Source organism: Pristis pectinata, chromosome 18 (genome assembly GCF_009764475.1).
Source record: "Pristis pectinata isolate sPriPec2 chromosome 18, sPriPec2.1.pri, whole genome shotgun sequence".
Lineage (NCBI taxonomy): Eukaryota > Metazoa > Chordata > Chondrichthyes > Rhinopristiformes > Pristidae > Pristis > Pristis pectinata.
The window spans coordinates 6,193,043-6,214,650 of NC_067422.1; the positions used below are offsets into that span (position 1 = coordinate 6,193,043).

The 21,608-nt window shown below is 41.1% G+C and overlaps 1 protein-coding gene across 3 annotated transcripts in view; it reads right to left on the reverse strand.

Moving 5' to 3' along the window:
- Positions 1-21,608, reverse strand: part of LOC127579750 (centrosomal protein of 95 kDa-like) — a 57,480-nt gene that overhangs the window by 34,682 nt on the left and 1,190 nt on the right. For 2 of the 3 annotated variants that reach the window (XM_052032632.1, XM_052032630.1), the window contains exons 1-8: positions 19,979-20,072; positions 16,924-17,052; positions 16,690-16,797; positions 16,291-16,401; positions 14,023-14,140; positions 10,365-10,471; positions 10,005-10,151; positions 7,351-7,631 (exon numbers count right to left, since the gene is read on the reverse strand). In XM_052032632.1, coding sequence (XP_051888592.1) covers positions 7,351-7,631; positions 10,005-10,151; positions 10,365-10,471; positions 14,023-14,140; positions 16,291-16,401; positions 16,690-16,797; positions 16,924-17,052; positions 19,979-20,012 — 1,035 coding nt within the window. In that variant the 5' untranslated portion in view covers positions 20,013-20,072. Of the gene's footprint in view, positions 1-7,350; positions 7,632-10,004; positions 10,152-10,364; positions 10,472-14,022; positions 14,141-16,290; positions 16,402-16,689; positions 16,798-16,923; positions 17,053-19,978; positions 20,073-21,608 lie in introns of those variants that run through there. The other variant, XM_052032631.1, reaches the window with a different exon arrangement.

Genomic DNA, 21,608 nt, shown 5'->3' on the forward strand with positions numbered 1-21,608 from the left:
AGCATTATTTTATGACGTTCATCCGACCAGCTACCCCACAAACATGATGGGCCAAATAGCCTCTTCCTGTGCTGTAACCATTCTATGATTCAGTTCAGTGTATGGATAACTTGTTGATTGGTTACCAGGCTTTCCAGTTAATCAATTTTGTTTTAAGTATTTCATAACTTTTTTATTGCACATATGGGGCATGGTCACTGTTGGTAGGGCCAGCATTTATTGCTTATACCTCAGTGCCCATCGGAAGTTGATGGGCTGGAACCTTCTTGAACCAATGCAGTCCTTGAGATGAAGGTACTCCAAGCACAGTAGGAAGTTCTCAGGAAGTAGGAAGTTCTCAGCTTTTGGCCAAGCAATGGTGAAATAACAGTAATGTATTCCCAACTCAAAGTGAATTGCGACTGAAGGGAAGATGCAAGCTATAATGTTCCAATGTGTCCAATGTCCTTGGCAGTGATAAAGATTATGGATCTGACAGCCTACGTGAATACCGGAGTTGATTTTCTGGAAGGTATACCCTGCAGTGACAGTGTATTGGTGCTGGAGGGACTGAATATTTAAGGTCCTGAATTAAGAGCGCTACTTCGGCCTAGAATGTTTCGAATTCCTTGAAGAGTTGTGAAGCAGCACCCATTCAGGAAGTTGTTCTATCACACCCTTGAATCATAGGGTAGAGAAATAGGCCCACTGGCCCACTGCATCCATGCCGAACACCAAGCATCAATCCACGCATCCTATTTTTCCTCTCGCCTCAACTCCCCTCTTCTTACCCTTTTTCTTCCTTTCCTTATCTGTCTCTACCTATCACCCACCAGCCACTGTCTTCTGACTCCACCCCTCCGTCTCTCCCACCTGGCTCCATCTGTCCATCATTAGCAAGAAGGCACCAGAGCGTGGCAACTTGTTGCAAGCTGCTCTCTGTAGATCCACTCATCGCTTCTATTATAATCACTCTAACAATCCAATCTCCCTTCTCATCCGGTTCCACGTATCACCTGCCAGCCCCTGCCTTACCCCTCCCTCTCACCTCTTTATACTGGCTATCTCCCTTTTACAGTCTCAGTCCTGATGCAGGGTCTCAATGTGAAACGTTTACTATCCCTTTGCCCCCACAGATGCTGATTGACCTGCTGAGTTCCTCCAGCAGTTTGTTTTTTGCCTCATTAACTCCCTGTATCCACTCCCTGCTTTCCCGCCCCCCGATTCATGTTAGAGCAAACCAAAGCACCTGTAGCAATGATATTTGCCACTTCTCTTCAGAAGCCTTAATATTCAGGTTTTGAGAACTAACCCTGTACTTACTTGTGTAAGTATTGCCAAACAATCCCCTGTGGGCCTTAAGATAGAGGTGAGATCATTGATAAACTAAAGATGGTTGGATCTAGGACACTGCCATGAGGAATTCCTGCAGGAGTGTCTTGGGATGAGATAATTGGTCTCTGATAACCACAACAATCTTTCTTTGTGTCAGCTATAACCCAGTGATGAATTTTTTTCTTTGTTGCCCATTGATTTAAAGGCAAAGGAACATTTGGCAAGTGGGAGGCTTTTAAAGGGGTCATATCAAGAGTCCAGGGGTAGCATGTTCCTATTAGGGTGAAGAGTAGACATACCAAGTTCAGGGAACCCTGGCTGATGAGAGATATCAAGGCTCTGGTCAGGAAAAAGGAGGAAGCATACATCACGTTGAGGCAGCTAGGTACAAATTAATCCCTCGACGAATATAACAAGTTAGGACTAGGCTTAAGAGGGAAAGCAGGAGGGCAAAAAGAGAGTATGGGATGGATTTGGCAGCCAGGGTTAAAGGTAATCCCAAGAGATTCTTCGGTTTTATTAACAGTAAAGGGGTGACTAGTCAGAGACTAGGTCTAAAGACCATCAGGGCTGACTTTGTGTGGAGCTGTAGGAGATGGCTGAGATTTTTAATGTCTATTTCTCCTCGGTGTTTATTAAGGGGGATATCATGGATACCAGAGAAATGAGGGTAATAACTAGTGAGGTCTTGGATCAAATGCATATTATGAGGAAGGAGGTATTTGCAGTCTTGAAGTACATTAAGGTGGGCAAATCCCCAAGGCCTAACCAAGTGCATCCCCAGACCTTATGGGAGGCCAGGGAAGAAATCATGGAGGCCCTCATAGAGATGCTTGCTTCGTTGTTAGCCACTGACGAAGTTCCAGAAGACTGAAGGGTGGCTAATGTTGTTCCATTGTTCAAGAAGGGTAGCAAGGACAGGCCAGGGAACCGCAGGTCAGTGAGCCTGACTTCAGTTGCAGGGAAGTTACTGGAGGGAATTCTGAGGGACAAGATCTACCATCACTTGGATAGTCAAGGCCTGATCAGGAATGGTCAGCATGGTTTAGTGCGTGTGAGGTCATGTCTGATGAATCTTCTAGAGTTTTTTTTGAAGAGGTAACTAAGGGGATAGATGAAGGTAGGGCAGTGGCTGTTGTCTATATGGACTTTAGTAAGGCTTTTCCAAGGTCCCACATGGCAGGCTGATCTGGAAGGTTAGGTCATATGAGATTCAGGGGGAGCTAGCAAGGTGGATTCAGAATTGGCTCTGATAGGAAGCAGAGGGTGATGGTTGAAGGTTGATTTTCCTACTGGAGGCCTGTGACTAGTGGGGTGCCCCGGGGTCATTTAGGACATCTGTTATTCATCATTTATGATTTGGATATGAATGTACATGGTATGATTAGCAAGTTTGCTGACGATACTAAATTCGGGGGTCTTGTTGATAGTGAAGGAGGTTACAATGAATTACAAAGAGATCTTGATCAGTTAGGGAGATGGGCTGAGGAATGGCAAATGGATTTCAACTTAGATAAGTGTGAGGTGATGCATTTTGGACAATCAAACCAGGGTAGGACTTATACAGTGAACGGCAGGGCACTGACAAGTGTTGTGGAACAGAGGGACCTGGGAATACAAGTGCACAGTTTGCTGAAAGCGGTCATGCAAGTAGACAGGGTGGTGAAGGCCCTTAGCATGCTGGCATCAGTCAGGGCATCGAGCTTAGGAGTAGGGACATTTTGTTGTAGTTTTATAAGTCATTAGTGAGGCCGCATTTGGAGTATTGTGAACAGTTTTGGTCACCCTGTTATAGGAAAGACATTGTCAAGCTGGAGAAGGTGCAGAAGAGATTTACGAGGACGCTGCCTGGACTGGAGGGCCTGAGTTATAGGGAGTGGTTGGCCATACTGGATCTTTATTCCTTGGAGCGTTAAGAGAATGAGGTTTATAGAATCATGAGGGGTATGGATAAGGTGGATGGTCATAGTCTTTTCCCCAGGGTTGGGGAGCACATAACTAGAGGGCACAGACACAAGATAAGAGGGGAGAGATTTATAAGAGACCCGAGAGGTAACTTCTTTACACAGAGGGTAGTGAGTACCTGGAATGAGCTACCAGAGGAAGTGGTCGAGGCAGCTACAACTGCAACATTTAGGAGGCATTTGTATAGGTACATAGATGGGAGAGGCTTGGAGGGTTATGGGCTAAATGTGGGCAACTAGGATTAGCAGGGAGGGCGCTGTGGTCGGCTTGGACCAGTTGGGCCGAAGGGCCTGTTTCCGTGCTGTATGATTCTATGACTCTATAACTCCACTTTATGTACAGTCAATTGGCAAGTATTAATTAAAAATCCTGCATCATAATAGGTAATTTTCCCAGAAGGCTGGGACACAAGTGTGCTTATATTGTGCCTGCATGTATATTGCAAAGGCATTAGGCAATGAGTCACACTGCAATGAATTCATCTTGTTTACAACACTATCAAAAATAATCTTTTATAAATTTCTCTCTCCTACATACATGGGATCGCTGTCATCTCTCTAGGTTCATTTATTCTATCTAACTTCCGCAAATTAGAAGAGGCAGAATCACTGGGGAGAGAGCGAGTGAGAGATCAAGGCAAACGAGGGTGAAAGTCCAAAAGATAATATCAAAATCCTTGTAGTCTAGATAAGGAAAGCTGCCTCTGGGGGTAGGGGTCACTCCTCCCATTACCATCTACTTGCACCATCATCCTCCTTCCATTTAATCTCTTCATTTATGGCGATCGTAGACTTGGCTCTCTCGTGCTGTTCTCTACTTCTGCACATTTTAAAAGTTGCTTCTCTCTGACTGTTCTTATTCTGATGAAAGGTCATTGACCTGAAACATTAACCTTTCTCCCCTCCAACAATATGTTGCCACATTTGCAGAGCAATTTTCCAGATTTCCAATAAGGTAATTGTTTGCCTCTGTATTTAACCTGCACTTTATTTTATATGTCACCTTTAAACTAAAAGACCATCTGCTCAAGCTGTATATCTAACAGCTCCTTGCTTTGTTAGAGGTTTGTGGATCACTCAAATGCTAACTTCCAACATTTGTTGCTTCTTACCCCTTTCATTTCTGGTATTGGTACTGGTTTACTATTGTCACTTGTACCGAGGTACAGTGAAAAGCTCGTCTTACAAACCGATCATACAGGTCAATTCATTACACAGTGCAGTTACATTGAGTTAGTACAGAGTGCATTGATGTAGTACAGGTAAAAGCAGTAACAGTACAAAGTGTCACAGCTACAGAGAAAGTGCAGTGCAATAAGGTGCAAGGTCACAGCAAGGTAGATCGTGAGGTCATAGTCCATCTCATTGTATATGGGAACCGTTCAATAGTCTTATCACAGTGGGGTAGAAGCTGTCCTTAAGTCTGGTGGTACGTGCCCTCAGGCTCCTGTATCTTCTACCTGATGAAAGAGGAGAGAAGAGAGATTGTCCCGGGTGGGTGGGGTCTTTGATTATGCTGGCAGCTTCACCAAGATAGCGAGAGGTAAAGACAGAGTCCAAGGAGGGGAGGCTGGTGTCCATGATGCACTGGGCTGTGTCCACAACTCTCTGCAGCTTCTTGCAGTTCTGGGCAGAGCAGTTGCTGTACCAAGCCGTGATACATCCAGATAGGATGCTTTCTATGGTGCATCGGTAAAAGTTGGAGAGAGTCAAAGGGGACAAACCAAATTTCTCCACTGTCATTCTCAGAATGTTAATGTTTCAGCAATTAAAATCTTTACAGAATTATTTTTAAAATATGGTGGCAAGATTTGCTGTTTTTGCTTTCATTTTAAACTTTCAGTTTATTCACTCTTTCCACCATCCCAGACTTTATCAGCAAGTGTGTTGAGGACTGTGTACCAAAGAGAACAATACGGGTATTCCCAAACCGGAAACCATGGATGAACCGGGAAATCCACTCCCTACTAAGGTTGAGGATGGCTGCCCACACAATCTGGTGATCCTGACCTGTACAAGAGATCGAGATATGACCTTCGGAAAGCTATCAGGAATGCCAAGCGACAATAACGATGCAAAATAGGGTCCTAGACCAGCCGTCAGTTTATGGCAGGGCTTACATGCCACAACAGGTTATAAGATGAAGACAGGCTGCATAATTAACAGTGCATCCCTTCATGATGAGCTTAACGCATTCTATGCACATTTTGAACAGAAGGTAAGTGGATTGTCACCACCCACCCTGATAGCCTCCAATGCAACTGAACCCACACTCACCGTCGAGGATGCAAGATCAGTCTTCCAGAGAGTGAACACGAGGAAAGCACCTGGCCCAGATGGTGTCCCTGGCCATGTGCTCGGATCTTGTGCTGATCAGCTGGCGGTAGTACTTGCAGACATATTTAACCTCTCCCTGCTTCAATCTCAGGTTCCCATCCGTTTCAAGACCACCGTCATCCCGGTACCGAAGAAAAGCAAGGTAACATGCCTCAATGACTACCAACCAGTGGCTCTGACATCCACCATCATGAAGTGCTTTGAGAGGCTGGTCATGGCACACATCAACTCCAGCCTCCCAGACAATCTCGACCCACTGCAATTCACCTACCGTCAAAACAGGTCTACAGTGGATGCCATCTCCCTGGCCCTACACTCAGCTCTGGAGCATCTGGACAGTAAAGACACCTACATTAGACTATTGTTTATTGACTACAGCTCTGCCTTCAATACCATAATTCCAAGCAAACTTGTCACCAAACTCCGAGACCTGGGACTCAACACCTCCCTCTGTGGTCTGTTGGTCAGAAAGTCAAGGATCCAGTTACAATCAGTGAGGATAGGCAGCAATACCTCCAGAACAATTATTCTCAACACTGGTGCCCCACAAGGCTGCGTTCTCTACTCCCTATACACTCATGACTGCGTGGCCAGATTCTGCTCTAACTCAGTCTACAAGTTTGCAGATGATACCACCGTAGCAGGTCTCATCTCAAACAATGATGAGTTGGGGTACAGGAAGGAGATAGAGAGCTTAGTGGCATGGTGTCATGACAACAACCTTTCCCTCAATGTCAACAAAACAAAAGAGCTGGTCATTGACTTCAGGAAAGGGGGTGGTGTACATGCACCTGTCTACATCAATGGTGCCGAGTCAAGAGGGTTGAGATCTTCAAGCTTCTGGGAGTGAACATCACCAATAGACTGTCCTGGTCAAATCATGTAGATGCCATGGCCAAGAAAGCTCACCAGTGCCTCTACTTCCTCAGGAGGCTGAAGAAATTTGGTTTGTCCCCTTTGACACTCACCAACTTTTATTGATGCACCATAGAAAGCATCCTATCTGGATGCATCATGGCTTGGTACAGCAACTGCTCTGCCCAGGACCACAAGAAACTGCAGAGTTGTATACACAACCCAGTGCATCATGGAATCCGGCCTCTCCTTCTTGGACTCTGATTATGCTGGCTGCTTCACCAAGACAGTGAGAGGTAAAGACAAAGACCTCACCCACCCGGGACATTCTCTCCTCTTCCATCAGGTAGAGGATACAGGAGCCTGAGGGCAAATACCACCAGGCTTAAGGACAGCTTCTATCCCACTGTGATAAGACTATTGAACAGTTCCCTTATACAATGAGATGGACTCTGACCTCACAATCTACCTTGCTGTGACCTCGCACTTTATTGTTTACCTGCACTGCACTTTCTCTGTAGCTGCGACACTTTACTCTGTACTGTTATTGTTTTACCTGTACTACATCAATGCACTTTGTACTAACCCAATGGAACTGCACTGTGTAATGAATTGACCTGTACGATCGGTATGCAAGACAAGTTTTTCACTGTACCTCAGTACAAGTGACAATAATAAACCAGTACCATCATGTAGAAATGGATAGGTGCACAAGTTGAATGACTACTCTAAACATTCAGGTGTCAGATATCTACAATGGAAGCACAGATGTTTCAGGATATGCAAGGGAGATTAAGCTTAATGCAGGCTCCATTAGCATGTATTGCAAATGTCACAATTTACATTGAAACGCATATTCAAATGTTTCCAGCCTACTCACATTACAGCCTTTAGATGCTGGTTCCACTTTTGGTCCTTCGGCAAGGGTTGGACTTTTTCTCTGGGAATCAAGATGAACTTCTTGACTGACCATAAAATTGTTCACTGAATGGGAGCTGGGCTGAGAATTGATCAGATTCACACCTTGGATTGGACACTTGTACTTGGCAGGGTGGTATGGGGACTGCAAAGGGATAGCAGGCCGAATGGGTTCCCCAAGCTGCAGAGCATTAGTACTTGGTCCAATGGCATGAGTTCCAACAGGCAAAATATCTGGAGACCCTTTTTTTTAAAAAAAAAGAAAAAGTACATTTTAACTATTTTCCCATACGAAAGATGTTGCTGCAGTATCTGTGAGGCATGGCATTAAGTTTGCTTTTGACCTTCGTGCCATAATTTGCCAGAAAAATAATCTGACAATGGAATACATCCTGCCCTTATAAATCAGCCTTCCACTCCAAAAATGGCAGTATAAATGATGGTGAGGAAGTTGAAGAAAGATAAAGAATGAGTTCAGATTAAAAGAAATGAAGATGTTCATGCTATAAAAAAAAAATTTCTGGGATGACTCTTATTTGATGGCTAGTAATTACTTTCCATCCCTAATTGCTGAAAGTGGCAGTGTTGAACTGCACCAGACCTTTATCATCGGGGCTGACTTGATGCAAGTTTCCCTCTAATCTAAACATCCAAGGGCATGCCCTGTACCAGGCTCACTACAGTCATCAGTATTTTAATCCAGGTCTTCATAAAAGGGATTTGGCAATGAGAAACTCTGGCAACCAGCCTGGCACAGTAGTTCACTCTCATCTCACCCAAACATGCAAGTTCACTAACAATATAGCAACATCAGAGAAAAAAAATACATGGAACAGATGGTTCAAGCTTACCCCACAGTGCTAACCAACAGGTTGGCCCAGATTTTACTACAGCAGGGCACCTACCAGGTTTTGCTGCCAGCTTTCAGTTCAAAATATATTTGTTCACCAAGTTACTGAATGGGATGTTGATAACAGCTCAAAGTAAATATTACTGATTGAAGTCAACCAACTTTATATCTCCTTAACGTGGTTGAATGCCAGAGAAATAAACTGTGGAAGTTCAGGAGGAAGGGTAGAGTGGTCAATTCAAATCAGGTAGTGAACGAGAAATAAGGGGGGGGGGGGGGGGGGGGGGGGGGGGGGGGGGGGGGGAAGAAAAAAAAAGTATTTAAAAAAAACTCAAAGACTACACTTGCAGTAATTTTCAGCGGCAGTAAAGCAAACAGTAATTAATAGTTATCATATATAGAGATTATTTATCTACTTATGATGACACATAACCCTCCTAGTGAGGTATTAAGCAAAATGAAGAATAGGCCTGTGGCAATGGATCTGGAGACCCCACTACAAGACTGCCTGGCTACAGCCAAACGAGGGGAGCCTGGAGATCACTGCATTATATATATAAAAAAAGTAGCCAAAAAAAGGTAGAAACTCTTCATTTAGTTGGATAAGCATTTCAAAGACTGGAACCAAATGGGATTATGAACAGAGAGCTAGGAAGTATGTTTAGCTTAAATTTCTCAGTTTGGCCAAAGGGTTTCCTTGTGTGTTGTCAAATCACATGATTAGAGATGTACAATGTTAACAGCCGAGCCACAGCCCAACTATTTTGAAACCAAAAAGTTAAGCAATATTGACAAAAGCATTGGATGACTGAAGTGACTAACTTCCTTCCAATGAAAACCTGATGTTACCATCTGGAATATTACTCAAAAGCAGAGCATTACTATATCCCTGAATGATTAGGCTGATTATTGCTTGGATTTCTAAGTGCAAGCTAGGTCTGGAGGCTGTGACTTCATTACAAAGTGTACAATATGTGATAAATAACCCAATTTAAGTCAAAAGAAAAAAAAGATTTAAATAATTGTTTTCACATTATTTTAAATAACAAAACAGAGATAAGCAACCTGTGTGCAATACGTCTCAATACTCTAGATTACTGGTACAGCAGTCAGTTGCAATAAATGTAAACAATTCATTGTCAATGTAAGAGTTTAATTCACTAGATTTAAACTGAATGAACAGGTTTAGTTTATTCAGCACTTCCATCCACAGTAAAAACAGAAAAGGCTGGAAATAAACAAAGCAATATCTCTGGAGAGACAAATGATTTTTCACTGGAACTAGAAAATTAAGAGACATTGTGTGTTGCATCCTTATCCCATGTCATTTCACCCTAACAAAAGCCTTCCATTTCCCCATCCTCCACCACACACACAGGCCAATCCACTTTTATTTGTACTCATATAAACTGGTTATAGTGCTTCTTTTCTAGCTTTGACAAAAGACATTGTTTTCTTAACACATACGCTGTCTTACATGAACATGCCAACATCTTTGTTTTTCAGATGCTCAGTATCTGTAATTTTTTGCTTCTGTAAAGAAAATGTACTCACTTTGCATAGGAAACAACAAAGTCAGTCTGCACAGTGGAAAAAATCCTAAGGCAGCCTTGCGTTTGGAACCTTGGGATTCAACTTCATAATCTCCCTGGCATAAATAATTATAGAACATTCCACATAGGCAAAGTAGCTCTTTAACAAAACAAAAATCAAACTACCCATAGGGTCTTTCCCGTTTCTGAACAAATATAAAATTTCATACTTACTTCCCGATTTCAGAATTTCTTCCTGATTAGTGTCATGTGGAATGACAGAACTAGCAGGAAAGGAACAAATCCCATTTTGCTCTTGGGTCCCCATCTTCAATTGCTTTTCTGACTGCTGGCCAGTACTCCACCGAAATTCAGGTAGGTCTCAAAATAAAAAAAGGCAATTTTTGTTTTTGAAAAGAACAAAATCAAAATTTTGAAAAAGACATTAATGATATTTGAAGCCCTAATAAACGAAAAGAGGAAAAAGATAGAGAAATTGCTTATTTTAGAAAGGAGTTTAAGATAAAGCACACAGGAGGGATAATACAACTGCTCACAACTGGCCTCCTACTGAGAAAATGATACAATATTTACCCGTGCTCATTCTGTGGCTATATGTACAAGCAGATTCACCAAGCCGGATGAGTTCATTAGTGGATTCAGATCCATCTCCATCCCAGGTAGGAACTGAAGATGATGAGCTAGACCAGTGGCAAATATTTTTTATTAGCACAACAAACAATTATTAATCTTAAAATTAACAGGACAATCTAGATCACATCCATAACTTCATGCAGGCTTAAACAACTGGGCAGCACGGTGGTGTAGCAATTAGCACTTGTGCCTCATTGGTCCTGGGTTCAATGTCGACCTTAGGCATTGTCGATGTGGAGTTTGCATGTTCTCCCCACAACAATATGGGTTTCTACTGGCTGTATTAATTTCCCCCAAATACATGCTCATAGGTTAATTGGCTACTATAATAGAACCGTTGGTGTAGGTAAATTGCAAAAGAACCAGATGAAAGTTGATGGCGAGAGAGTGTACTAGGTAAATAGAGGGAGGGAAATGGGACTGATGGGATTGCTCTCAAGGGAGGTAGCATGGACCCAATGGGCAGAATAGCCTTTTGCTGTGTTTTTTATTCCCCCACAAGAAAGATACAAAACAATTGTTGGGCATTTAGAAGGAGCAATAGTGACCAATAACTTGCAAAACAAGAGCTTATCCCATCCTCCACATATTCTAAAGTAATCTAAAGCCGCTCAGTGTTCTGAAATCCCATCATGATGACATCAAGACAAACTTGGATCTTCTCTAGATGGTCTTGGATTCCGCTGCAGCAGTCACTTCCATAAGTCACATGAGCTGCTTTTGAAGAGAATCAACTCCAAAGTGCCCTACTTCCACTTGCATGATAACAGGACTAGAAGTGTGACGAGGGAATCTTACAACTCAGGTGGAATACAGACACAAGCAAGAGCCCGAGTAACCCATGTGTTTAAAGATCTCTCCTGCCAATTCCTATATCCCTGAAACTCAAGATAAATCTCAATTTTGAATATATTTATTGACTTAACATGGAGTTTTCTGGGGTAGAAAATTCCAAAAATTCACACCCTTTTAATTGCTGTCCTATACAGATAAACTTTGTGCTGAAACCCTTATTCCAAGTCTCCAAATCAGGGAAAAATTCACCTAGAATTTACCACAACAAATAATTTTAACCAGGTTAATATTTCAATGAGCTCACCTCTCATTAGTCAGCTTGAGAATATACCCACTCTTTCATCTCATGACAAATGCCTCTTTCCCATGAAAATTAATCTCACCACAATTATTGTACAAGCTGAGTTACAATTCCACTTATATCTTGATTAAATACTCTGTCCAACACTGCCCAGAAATCAGTGTCATTTTCAAGTTAATTCTCTAAAACACAACCACTGTTAATGTTTTGACTGAATCATGGACCTGCTTTATTCTTCAGTGTGATGGATGCATAGAGTAATAGTAAATAACGCAATGCAAAAAAAATCATAATTGATACAGCCTATTCACCTTGCAATAACAGAGATAATTGACATACTATTCCACTTTAGTGAGCTATCAATTTCAAAAACTGACCTGTCTACCCGCACTTTCTCTGTAGCTGTTACACTTCATTTTGCATCTGTTTTACCTTGTACTACCTCAATGCACTGTGTAATGAATTGATTTGTATGAACAGTACGCAAGTTTTTCCACTGTACCTCAGTACATGTGACAATAATAAACTAATTCCATTCCCTTCTGACTCAGTGGCATGATAGTGTAGCAGTCACTGCTGCTGTCTCACAGTTCCAGGGACCAAAGTTCAATCTGATCTCAGGTGTTGTCTGTACAGAGCTTACACACACTCTCCATGCTTATGCAAGCTTCCTCTGGTTTCCTTAGATAGGCAACAACACCTCCTCCATGATTATCCTCAATACCGGTGCCCTGCAAGGCTACGTTTTCAGCCCCTTATTATACTCCCTATACACTCAAGACCATGTGGCCAAATTCTGCTCTAACTCCATTTACAAGTTTACAGATGGCACCACTGTAGTGGGCCGGATCTCAAACAATGACAAGATGTAAAGGAAGAAGATAGAGCCTAGTGGCATGGTGTCATGACAACAACCTTTTCCTTAATGTCAGCAAAACAAAAGAGCTGATCATTGATTTCAGGAAGGGGGGCAGTGCACATGCTCCTGTTTACATCAACAGTGCTGAGGTGGAGAGGTTCCTAGGAGTGATCACCACCAATAGCCTAACCTGGTCCAGTCACATAGACATTATGGCCAAGAAAGCACAACAATGCCTCTACTTCCTCAAAAAGCCAAGGAGATTCAGCACATGTCACCAACTATTTTTTTTATATAGATGCACCACAGCTTGATACAGCAACCGCTTTGCCCAAGATCGCAAGAAATTAGAGTTGTGAACACAGCCCAGTCCATCACGAAAACTAGCCTCCCTTCATCAACTCAGTCTATGCTTCCTGCTGAATTGGGAAAGCAGCCAACATAATCAGGGACTCCTCCCACCCCAGTTATTTTCTCTTCTCTCCCTCCCCCTCATTAGGCAGAAGATACAAAAGATCAAGAACACATACCACCAGGCTCAAGGACAGCTTCTATCCTGCTGTTATCAGACTCTTGAACTGACCTCTCATACACTCAAAGAAGAATTCCTGATCTCATCTACGTCATCGTGACCCTTGCACTTTAGTTGTCTACCTGTACTGCATTCTCTGTAACTGTAACACTATGTTATACATTTTTTCCTTTTTACTACCTCAATGTACTTGTGTATGGAATGATTTGTCTGGATGGCACCCAAACAAAAGCTTTTCATTGTATCTCAGTACATGTGATAATTATAAATCAATTCCAATTCCCAAAGATGTTCCAGTAGATCAACTAATTACTGTGAATTAACAAGGGCAAAAAGAATCAAATGAGACATTGATCAGTATGTGTGAAAGAAGTTGTTGCAGGAGTATAGGGAAGTAAGGGGAATAGGATAAGATGATTGCTCCTTCGAAAGCCGGCATGGGCCACAATGGGCTGAATAGCCACCTTCTGTGTTATGAAGAGTATTTATTTTTGTTCACTTGACATTTTTCTTTCTAATAGTCGAGAAGCATAAAGGATGCGAGAGACAAGCTACTAAACTTGAAATTATTTTTACAACTTTTGACAATTTCAATAATATTCATCTCAGACCAGCCTTTTAAAACTACAGCTATAAACTAGTCTATAAATTCAATTTATAGAACCCCTTCAACTAGCCAACCCACCACTTTCCCACAATCACAGTGCCAACCTAATAAGCCAGTTCCCCACTCTCCTTCCCCCCCACATCAACCACCTCCAATCCTTTGTGTTAGGCTGATTCAGTAGTAAACAAGGCCTTGGGAACTCACCATATATATATAATGTGACATGGTAGGTACTAATCAATTTTTAGGCCACCAAGTCAAAATATTCTCCTCCATAAACTCAAACACTCTTTCAGTGGAAAACGTTCAAAAAATCTGACATTATTAGTATTGGTACTGGCTGATCTAGGAATATTTGATAGGAAGAGTATCCATCTCCCCTTCAAATAATACCATTTAATCCTTTACATGTACTTGTATACAGTTACTTGCCTTACAGAAGTGAATCAGTGTCATATCTTTGATTACAGGAAAAACTCTATACTTCCAGAAAATGAACTCAACTCTTTTGACAAGTGGTCTCCTGTTCCAGGCAACTTCTCTTCATGAGAAACTCCTAGCTCCTCTTGAAGTACACCTCTAATTACAGATATTGCTTCACTGGATAGTAGGTCAGGATCACCTGTTTAAAAATATAAATAATATTAGCAATAGTGGAAAATGGGCAAAATAATTTATTTTCCTCTCTTGCAATATTTTTACTCCCATGCTGCTAAAGGAATTAGTGCACTGCTGAATTACAATCACAATCACATGGCAACAGGCAAATCTTAGTATCTCAACTAATTGGTCATTATTCACACAAGCCTTGAAAGGTTCTGTGACCATATAGACTGACACAAGACAAGAACCAAAATATGGATTTACAAAAGATGTAAATAGTATATAAATAAATAATATCCATGCTATTTCAAAAAATTTTCATTTGGATTGATATTGCATTTGATCTACTATGGTACTCATAAGTTGCTTGGCAAAGTATAGATATCACATTAGATAAAGTGTATAGCACAGAAAAACACCGTTTAGCCCTTATTGGTCACACCAGTGTTTATGCTCCAAGCTTTTCCTAGGAGTCCCAACCAAGCCTTCAGAAGGTATCCCATTTTTCCCCATACTAATACGGATATCACTGTGTATACATAGAATAAAATACCACAGGAATGGGCCCTTCACCCACCATGTCTGTGCCAGCCATGATGCCAGTTTAAACGGCACATCTGTCTGTATGTAGTCCATATCCCTTAATTCCCGTTTGTTCATGTGTCTGCCAAAATACCTCTAAAACGTTGCTATCATATCCGCTTCCACCACTACCCTTGGCAGCATGTTCCAGGCACTCATCACGCAGTGTAAAAGACTTGCCACAAATCTTCTTTAAACTTCTCCCCTCTCACGTTAAAGCCATGCCCTTACATTCAATATTTCCACCTTGGGGAAAAAGACTCCGACTATCTACCCTATCTATGCCTCTCAAATTCTATACACTTCAGCCTCTGACACTCCAGAGAAAACAATCCCAGTTTGTCCAACCTCTCCCTATAGTAAATACTCTCTAATCCAGACATTTGGTGAACCTTTTCTGCATTCTCTCTAAAGTCTCCAGATCTTTCCTTTAAAGAGGTAGCCAGAACTGCACACAAATCTCCAAATGTGGCCTAACCAAAATTTTATACAGCTGCAACTTTTATACTCGATCAATGAAGGTAAACATGCCATAGGCTGTTTTTTTAACCATCTTATCTACTTGTGTTGCCACTTTCAGGGAGCTATGGACTTGTACCCAAAGATCTCTCTGTACATCAATGCTTCCAAGTGCCCTGCGACTTACTGCAAACTTTCCTCTTACTTTTCACATCCCAAAGTGCCACACCTCACACTTGTCCAGTTTAAAATCAATTTACCATTTCTCTGCCCACATTTCCAACTGGTCCATGTCCTGCTGAATCCTTTGACAACCTTCCTCACTATACACAACTCCACCAATTTTCATGTCATCTACAACCTTACTAATCAGCCCACCTACATTCTTGTCCAAATCATTTATATCACAAACAGAGGTCCCACTACTGATACTTGCAGAACACCACTGGTCACAGACCTCCAGTCAGAATAACACCCTTCCATCATTACCCTTCGTCTTCTATAGCCATGCCAATTTTGAATCCAAATGGCATAGCCCAAAGCATTAAGGCTGCCGTGCCATCTCCTAGACTCACGATCTGTAACCAAGGATGAGAGCTGTGGGTGGTTAAGAGTGTCACCATATGTAGACTCCCTTCCATTCCAATTTGGAAACAATTGCTGTTCTCGTATCAATGGTTCCATATCCTTGAATTTCTTTACCAAAGCAGCACTGTGAGAATTCCTTTCCCAGAAGGAGGATCACCACCCCCTTCTGGGAAAGGAGAATAACACGCTTTGCCAGCAATGCCCACATCCCATAAATAAAAAGTTTACAAGTATTTATAAGCACCTACTTTTACAAGGGGATCAGCAACAACATAATGGACCAGTTTATCGAAACGTTAAAAATATCAGGATCTGATATATCACAATTTGTTACTTTTCAAATGAGTAAAAACACACAAAATTTATATCAGTAGTCCAAAGTTCATGTTTTTGTTTCTTTTGTAGTCATGTTCAAAACTGGTGATCAGCTGATTGCAATGACTGAATTGAGTTTCTTTCCCTCAGCCCCTATCCCACAAATAGATTACTCAGACTACAAAGCAAGTTGTTCTGTCCATCTTTAAAAAAGGTATTACTTACCATGCTGCGAGGATGCCTCACTTATCTGTTCTGTAAGATATTCCAGTAAACCATCAAAGATTTCCAAAAGATTTCGGATACTTTCTTTGTTATTCTGAATAATATTCTCTCCTGGGCAAGTGAGGGGAAAGGAAAACATTACTTAGATTATTGTAGAAAGGTTACTTTTCAGTTTCACCCTGAGGTTATATCTACATATCCAAGAAGACATGTTAGTTCTCAAGCATTACTTGAAACCAATTGTCATTACAGAACCTTACAGTAGTTTCAGTGTTGCCACTAGCATTATAAATCCTGAACACCCACAGCCTTAACAAGACACCAATTCTCTGCATACAACTGAAGCACTGTGAATTTTACTTTTAAAAAATATATAAAGTTGCTTTATTTATTACTGACCAGTTATGTGAGACAAACTGATTTGCAAGTAATCCAAAGCCAGTGAATCTATCACAGCCTGTACATTATGGGCATCATCTTCTTGACTTTTGGGGGTAGCTATGTAGTCTGTAAAAGAGCAAAGGGGTATAATCAAATTCTGCTCAAATGATAGACAGCATGCCAAACCTCTGAAATTGGTCCAATACAGAGCTGAATTTCTTTAATACAAATGATCAACTATGGCTCACTCACCTGGGACCTTTTCACCTAGAATAGCTTCATAAAGTGCAACAAACACACTTGCATCGCATTCGCAGAGCTTTGTCACCCTCCGATTGATATGGCACTTGCTAAGAAGGTCATTGGCAACAGTAATCCAATCTGAAGAGGGATAGATATATAAAAAAAATCACAATATGCTGCGCACTGAATTTGCTAAGGTACAAAGAACGCGTAGATAGGTAGATTGGAGATAGGCAAAACACAATTAACAAGGTGGCATCTGTACAAAATTTATTGGGTCATGCTGGATGAACTTAAAACTTTGTGAGATAAGAGCATTACTGGCTAGAACAGCATTTATCACCAATCTCTGACTGCCATGAAACAAAGCACTATGAAACTGGTCTACTTCATCTTGGCGAGTTTCAAAATGGCCAGACTTGGCAAGAATGGCAGATTTCCTCTGATGAAGAACATCAGTGAACCAGTTACATTTGTGATGATCTGGCATTTTCATAGTCACTGATACCAGCTTTTTATTTCAGAATTATAATATCATCATGAATGTAAACTCCCCACTCCCACAGCGAGATTTGAATTCATGCCTTTGGAATATTCATCTAATGACTCAACATTTGGCTACTTTTACGAGCAAGAACAAATATACTTTTAAAAGCTTAAAGTAATTTAGACATCCTTTGAGTACAGTGGTACGTGTTGCATATTGGCTCTGAAATAGTAGTGGTAATGTAGGGCACAGTTTAAATTAAGAGGTCCACATAACAAAGGTAATACATTAATTATAGGGGCACTTTGTAAAGAGCCCCAGTGATACCACACCTGGAATATTATATACAGGTCACCCTACAAAAGAAGGACATTCTTGTAACAGAGATATCACAAGGGTTCACTAGATTGATTCCTGAGATTGGGGTGGAGGGTGGCAGGAAGATCATTCTACAAGGAGAAATTAAGCAGACTGAGCCCATATAATCTAAAGGTGAAGGGATCCCATTGAAACATACAAATTTCTTACAGGTAGAAGCTGGGTGAAACTTCCCCTGGCTGGAGTGTCTAGAACTATGGGTCACTATCTCCATCTAAGGGGTCAGCCATTCAAGACTTAAATGAGCAAAGTTTCTTCACCAGAGTGGCCATTCTTTGAAATAATCTACTCAATAGTGATGTCAAAGGTCAGGCACTAAGTTTAGGACAGAGATCTATAGAGAATGTAGAGATATGGAGTTAAAGGAAAGTGGCACTGATCAGCCATTATTTTTTTTGAATGGTGAAGGAAACACGAGGAGACAAAGTGATCTACTTCTGCTTCTAATTCTGATGTCATTATTATTATCATCCACATTTCTAGGTTTTAAAAACTTGTAAGTCATGGGTTAGAAGACAGCTGTGCAACTAATTAAAAAGGTCAAGTCTTATTTAAACAAAATGACTCAATACTATGTCAATTGTTGATGACAAATGTTTATTTTTAAGGAACAAGTACATTGTGATCCATAGCAAGTTCGGACACTTCCAACTCTGTGCAAGTTATAATCTCCTTTGTTTGCTATTATTGATTTAGGCAGCCAGGTCCCCTACATGTTCGAAAGCCCAATGCCATCCTTCATCTTCAAACCAAATTGCTGGATAAATCAGAGTTTCTGTTTGCCCATTGTGGAGACCTCTAACCTCCCTCAAACACATTAGTTACTTGAACTCAAAGAAACAGAGTCTAGTACAGCAAGTCTTTGAGAGTCTTTCAAACAAAAAGATGGGTAGGAGGGTAATCCTGCAGGAAAATTGGGTAAAGAACTATGCAACTTACAAGCTTTAGAAACTTCCATCAAAGTACATCCAAGGGCACTGACTTTCACAGTTACCTGCAACTAAGCAGGGAGAATCCAACTGCCATTCATAGGTCTTTACTTCCAGATCCCATCAATAAGCCAAGCCAATTGGCAATGCAACAACACCTGGAGTTGCTATTGAATTGTCTGACTGAGGTTACCAGGTTTATAGAGTCCCCTATAGTGACCAGACCCTGTTCTAATCTCTCAGGGTCAGACACAAACAAAGTTAACCTGAAGGCAGACCTTACTGCTTGGTCTCTTCCCAATGCATCTCAAAGGGTCAGCCACCAATCAGCATATACTTTAGGATGTGATTAAGCTGGAGAGGGAGCAGAAAAGATTCAGAAGATGTTGCCTGGAGTGGAGGGCTTCAGTTATATGGATAGATTGCATAGGCTGGGACTGTTTTCCCTGGAGCAAAGGAGGCTGAAGAGTAACTTTATGGAGGTTCATAAAATCATGAGGGGCATAGATAAAGGTGGACGGTCACAGTCTCCCCCCCTCCCCCTCCCCGACAATAGGGGAGTTTAACACTAGGGGGCATAAGTTTAAAAGTGAGAGGAGAAAGATCTAAAGCTAACCGGAAGGGGAAGTTTTCCACCCAGAAGGTGATGGGTATGTGTAACAAGCTGCCAGAGGAAGCGGTAGAGGTGGGTACAAATGCAACATTTAAAAAGACATTTGGACAGGTTCATGGATAGGAAAGGTTTAGAGGGATATGGGCCAAATGCAGGCAAATGGGACTAGCTCTGGAAGCACCTCGATTGGCATAGACGAGTTGGGCTGAAGGGCCCATTTTCATGTTGTACAACTCTATGTTAAGAGAAAGAAAAAAAAATGCCACCTGGTTTACATTCTTATTTCAATTCCCAGGTGTACAAGGAGAGAAGATCTTGTCATAAATTGTTTACACACCAACAGGGCAACCACATGGGATTAGGGACAAGCTTGTGCAGACAAACACCAATATGGACTAGTTGGAATAGGTGGCCCATTTGTATTACAGTTTAAATGTCAGCAATAAAACTATTACGAAAGATAGAACACTCATATTTGTAATGACTTAAAAGTATTGCTCATTATCTTACTTACACTATATAGCGAGATTGTGCAGAAGGATAGGCATTCCAATTATCTTTTTGCAACTGAAATCTCAGACCACCTTTGCAACTCTTTCGCCTGCTTTGTGCCTTTTCCTATTCAATGCCCAATATGAAATAATGATTAATATTTACTCATGTAGAAATCTTCTGCCACCTTCACCACCATCTCTGGCCAAGAGCCTTCTCCCAAACAGTTGGCACTTTCTCTGCTTCTCAAAATTCTCAAACTTCCTCCGACCTCTTAACCAGTTTGGATATCATCATAAGCTGCAGCATGTAAATAAGTGGGGAAACTGCATCCCTTAATGAAACAAACCAGAAATTTTACCACCATATAACACCTTGGCACAGGCAAGTCTGACATGTATAATGGGGTGAATAAAGAACATAACATATACAACACCTTTCAGAGCTTCAAGCCACCTTAAAGTGCAAAGGGTGTGTATATAAAGTCATCCCAAGTAAATTACATAAACCGCACAGCAATGTAGCAGAATGGGAGTATTTAGGTTCATAGCTGGGATTTCCCCATGCAGATTAGTCACTGCTGAAAAGGAAAAAATGTAGCAGCCAATTTGTGCCCAGCAAGTCACACAAACATCTGTGAAAAAAATGATCAGGTAATGTTTTCATAATTTGAAAGTACATATACACAAGTGAAAAATGGCAGCTCTAACAGTACAGCATTCCAAGGGAGTGTTAGCCTAGATTGTGGAGTTGAATTTCTGGAGGGGGAGGGAGTTTTAAAAAAAATCATAACTAACTTCAGAAGTGAAAGTGCTGTACATTAAATCAAGGCCAACATGCAAGTGATTTAAAATGCAGTACAGCACAAATGCAATTTAAGCCTTTTGAATATAGCAATGGAACTACATTCTTGAAATCACTTGGGTATACCAGTTCCAGTTTTTAATGACAAAACACAATTTACTGAAAATTACCATAACGGCAACCACAGCTAATCACTCGAGAGTATATGGTTATGTCCATCCTTTAATGATAAATTGTTGTCACAATTACAGCATACTTAAAAAAACCCAGGAAATGACCAACAACGCTTATAACATAATCTGTATGCACAATCTGGCATCTTTCTCAAATTGATATTGACAAAGCATTAAAGCAAGTCACCTCCCTATCCTCAGGGCCAATAAAAAGGCATCTACAGCAAACAAAACTAATGCCAGGGAGCAAAATTCTAGTTTTAGCGGCAAAGTGTGTTGGCCACTAACTAGGGGTGTGGTAGAAATTAATTTGAGATAAATCTATGAATAAAAATGAAAAAAGGTGTTCATACATTATTCTGCTAATATGCATACTTCAAGACTATGATTTTATGATATTTAATCTTCATAATCTATTTTATTCATTCTTGCTTGTAAAAAAACTGTATTACTAGTAATCGCAAATGCTTATCTTTATTTTTCTCTTAATCAGCCACGTACAAGTTTAAATCCAAGTTCCCACTAAACTATATACATCTCCATTTAAAGGTGTGAAGCGTTCTTGGAACCATGAAAAGGATTTGTCCATTAACAAACAGAAAATGTACTAAAGATATGATGGTGGACTGGAAAGGACCCCATGATCCATCCATCTGATTCTATACAATTACCGTCTTGTGCATCACAGCAGATACACTCGCCTCCCTACATTAAAGCTAGATGATCTAGGAAAGACAAGACAAACTTTATCAGGTGGTAACTATCATATGGTGATCGCACATTCGGCAATTGCGTCACAATCATTTAAGCAACTTCAA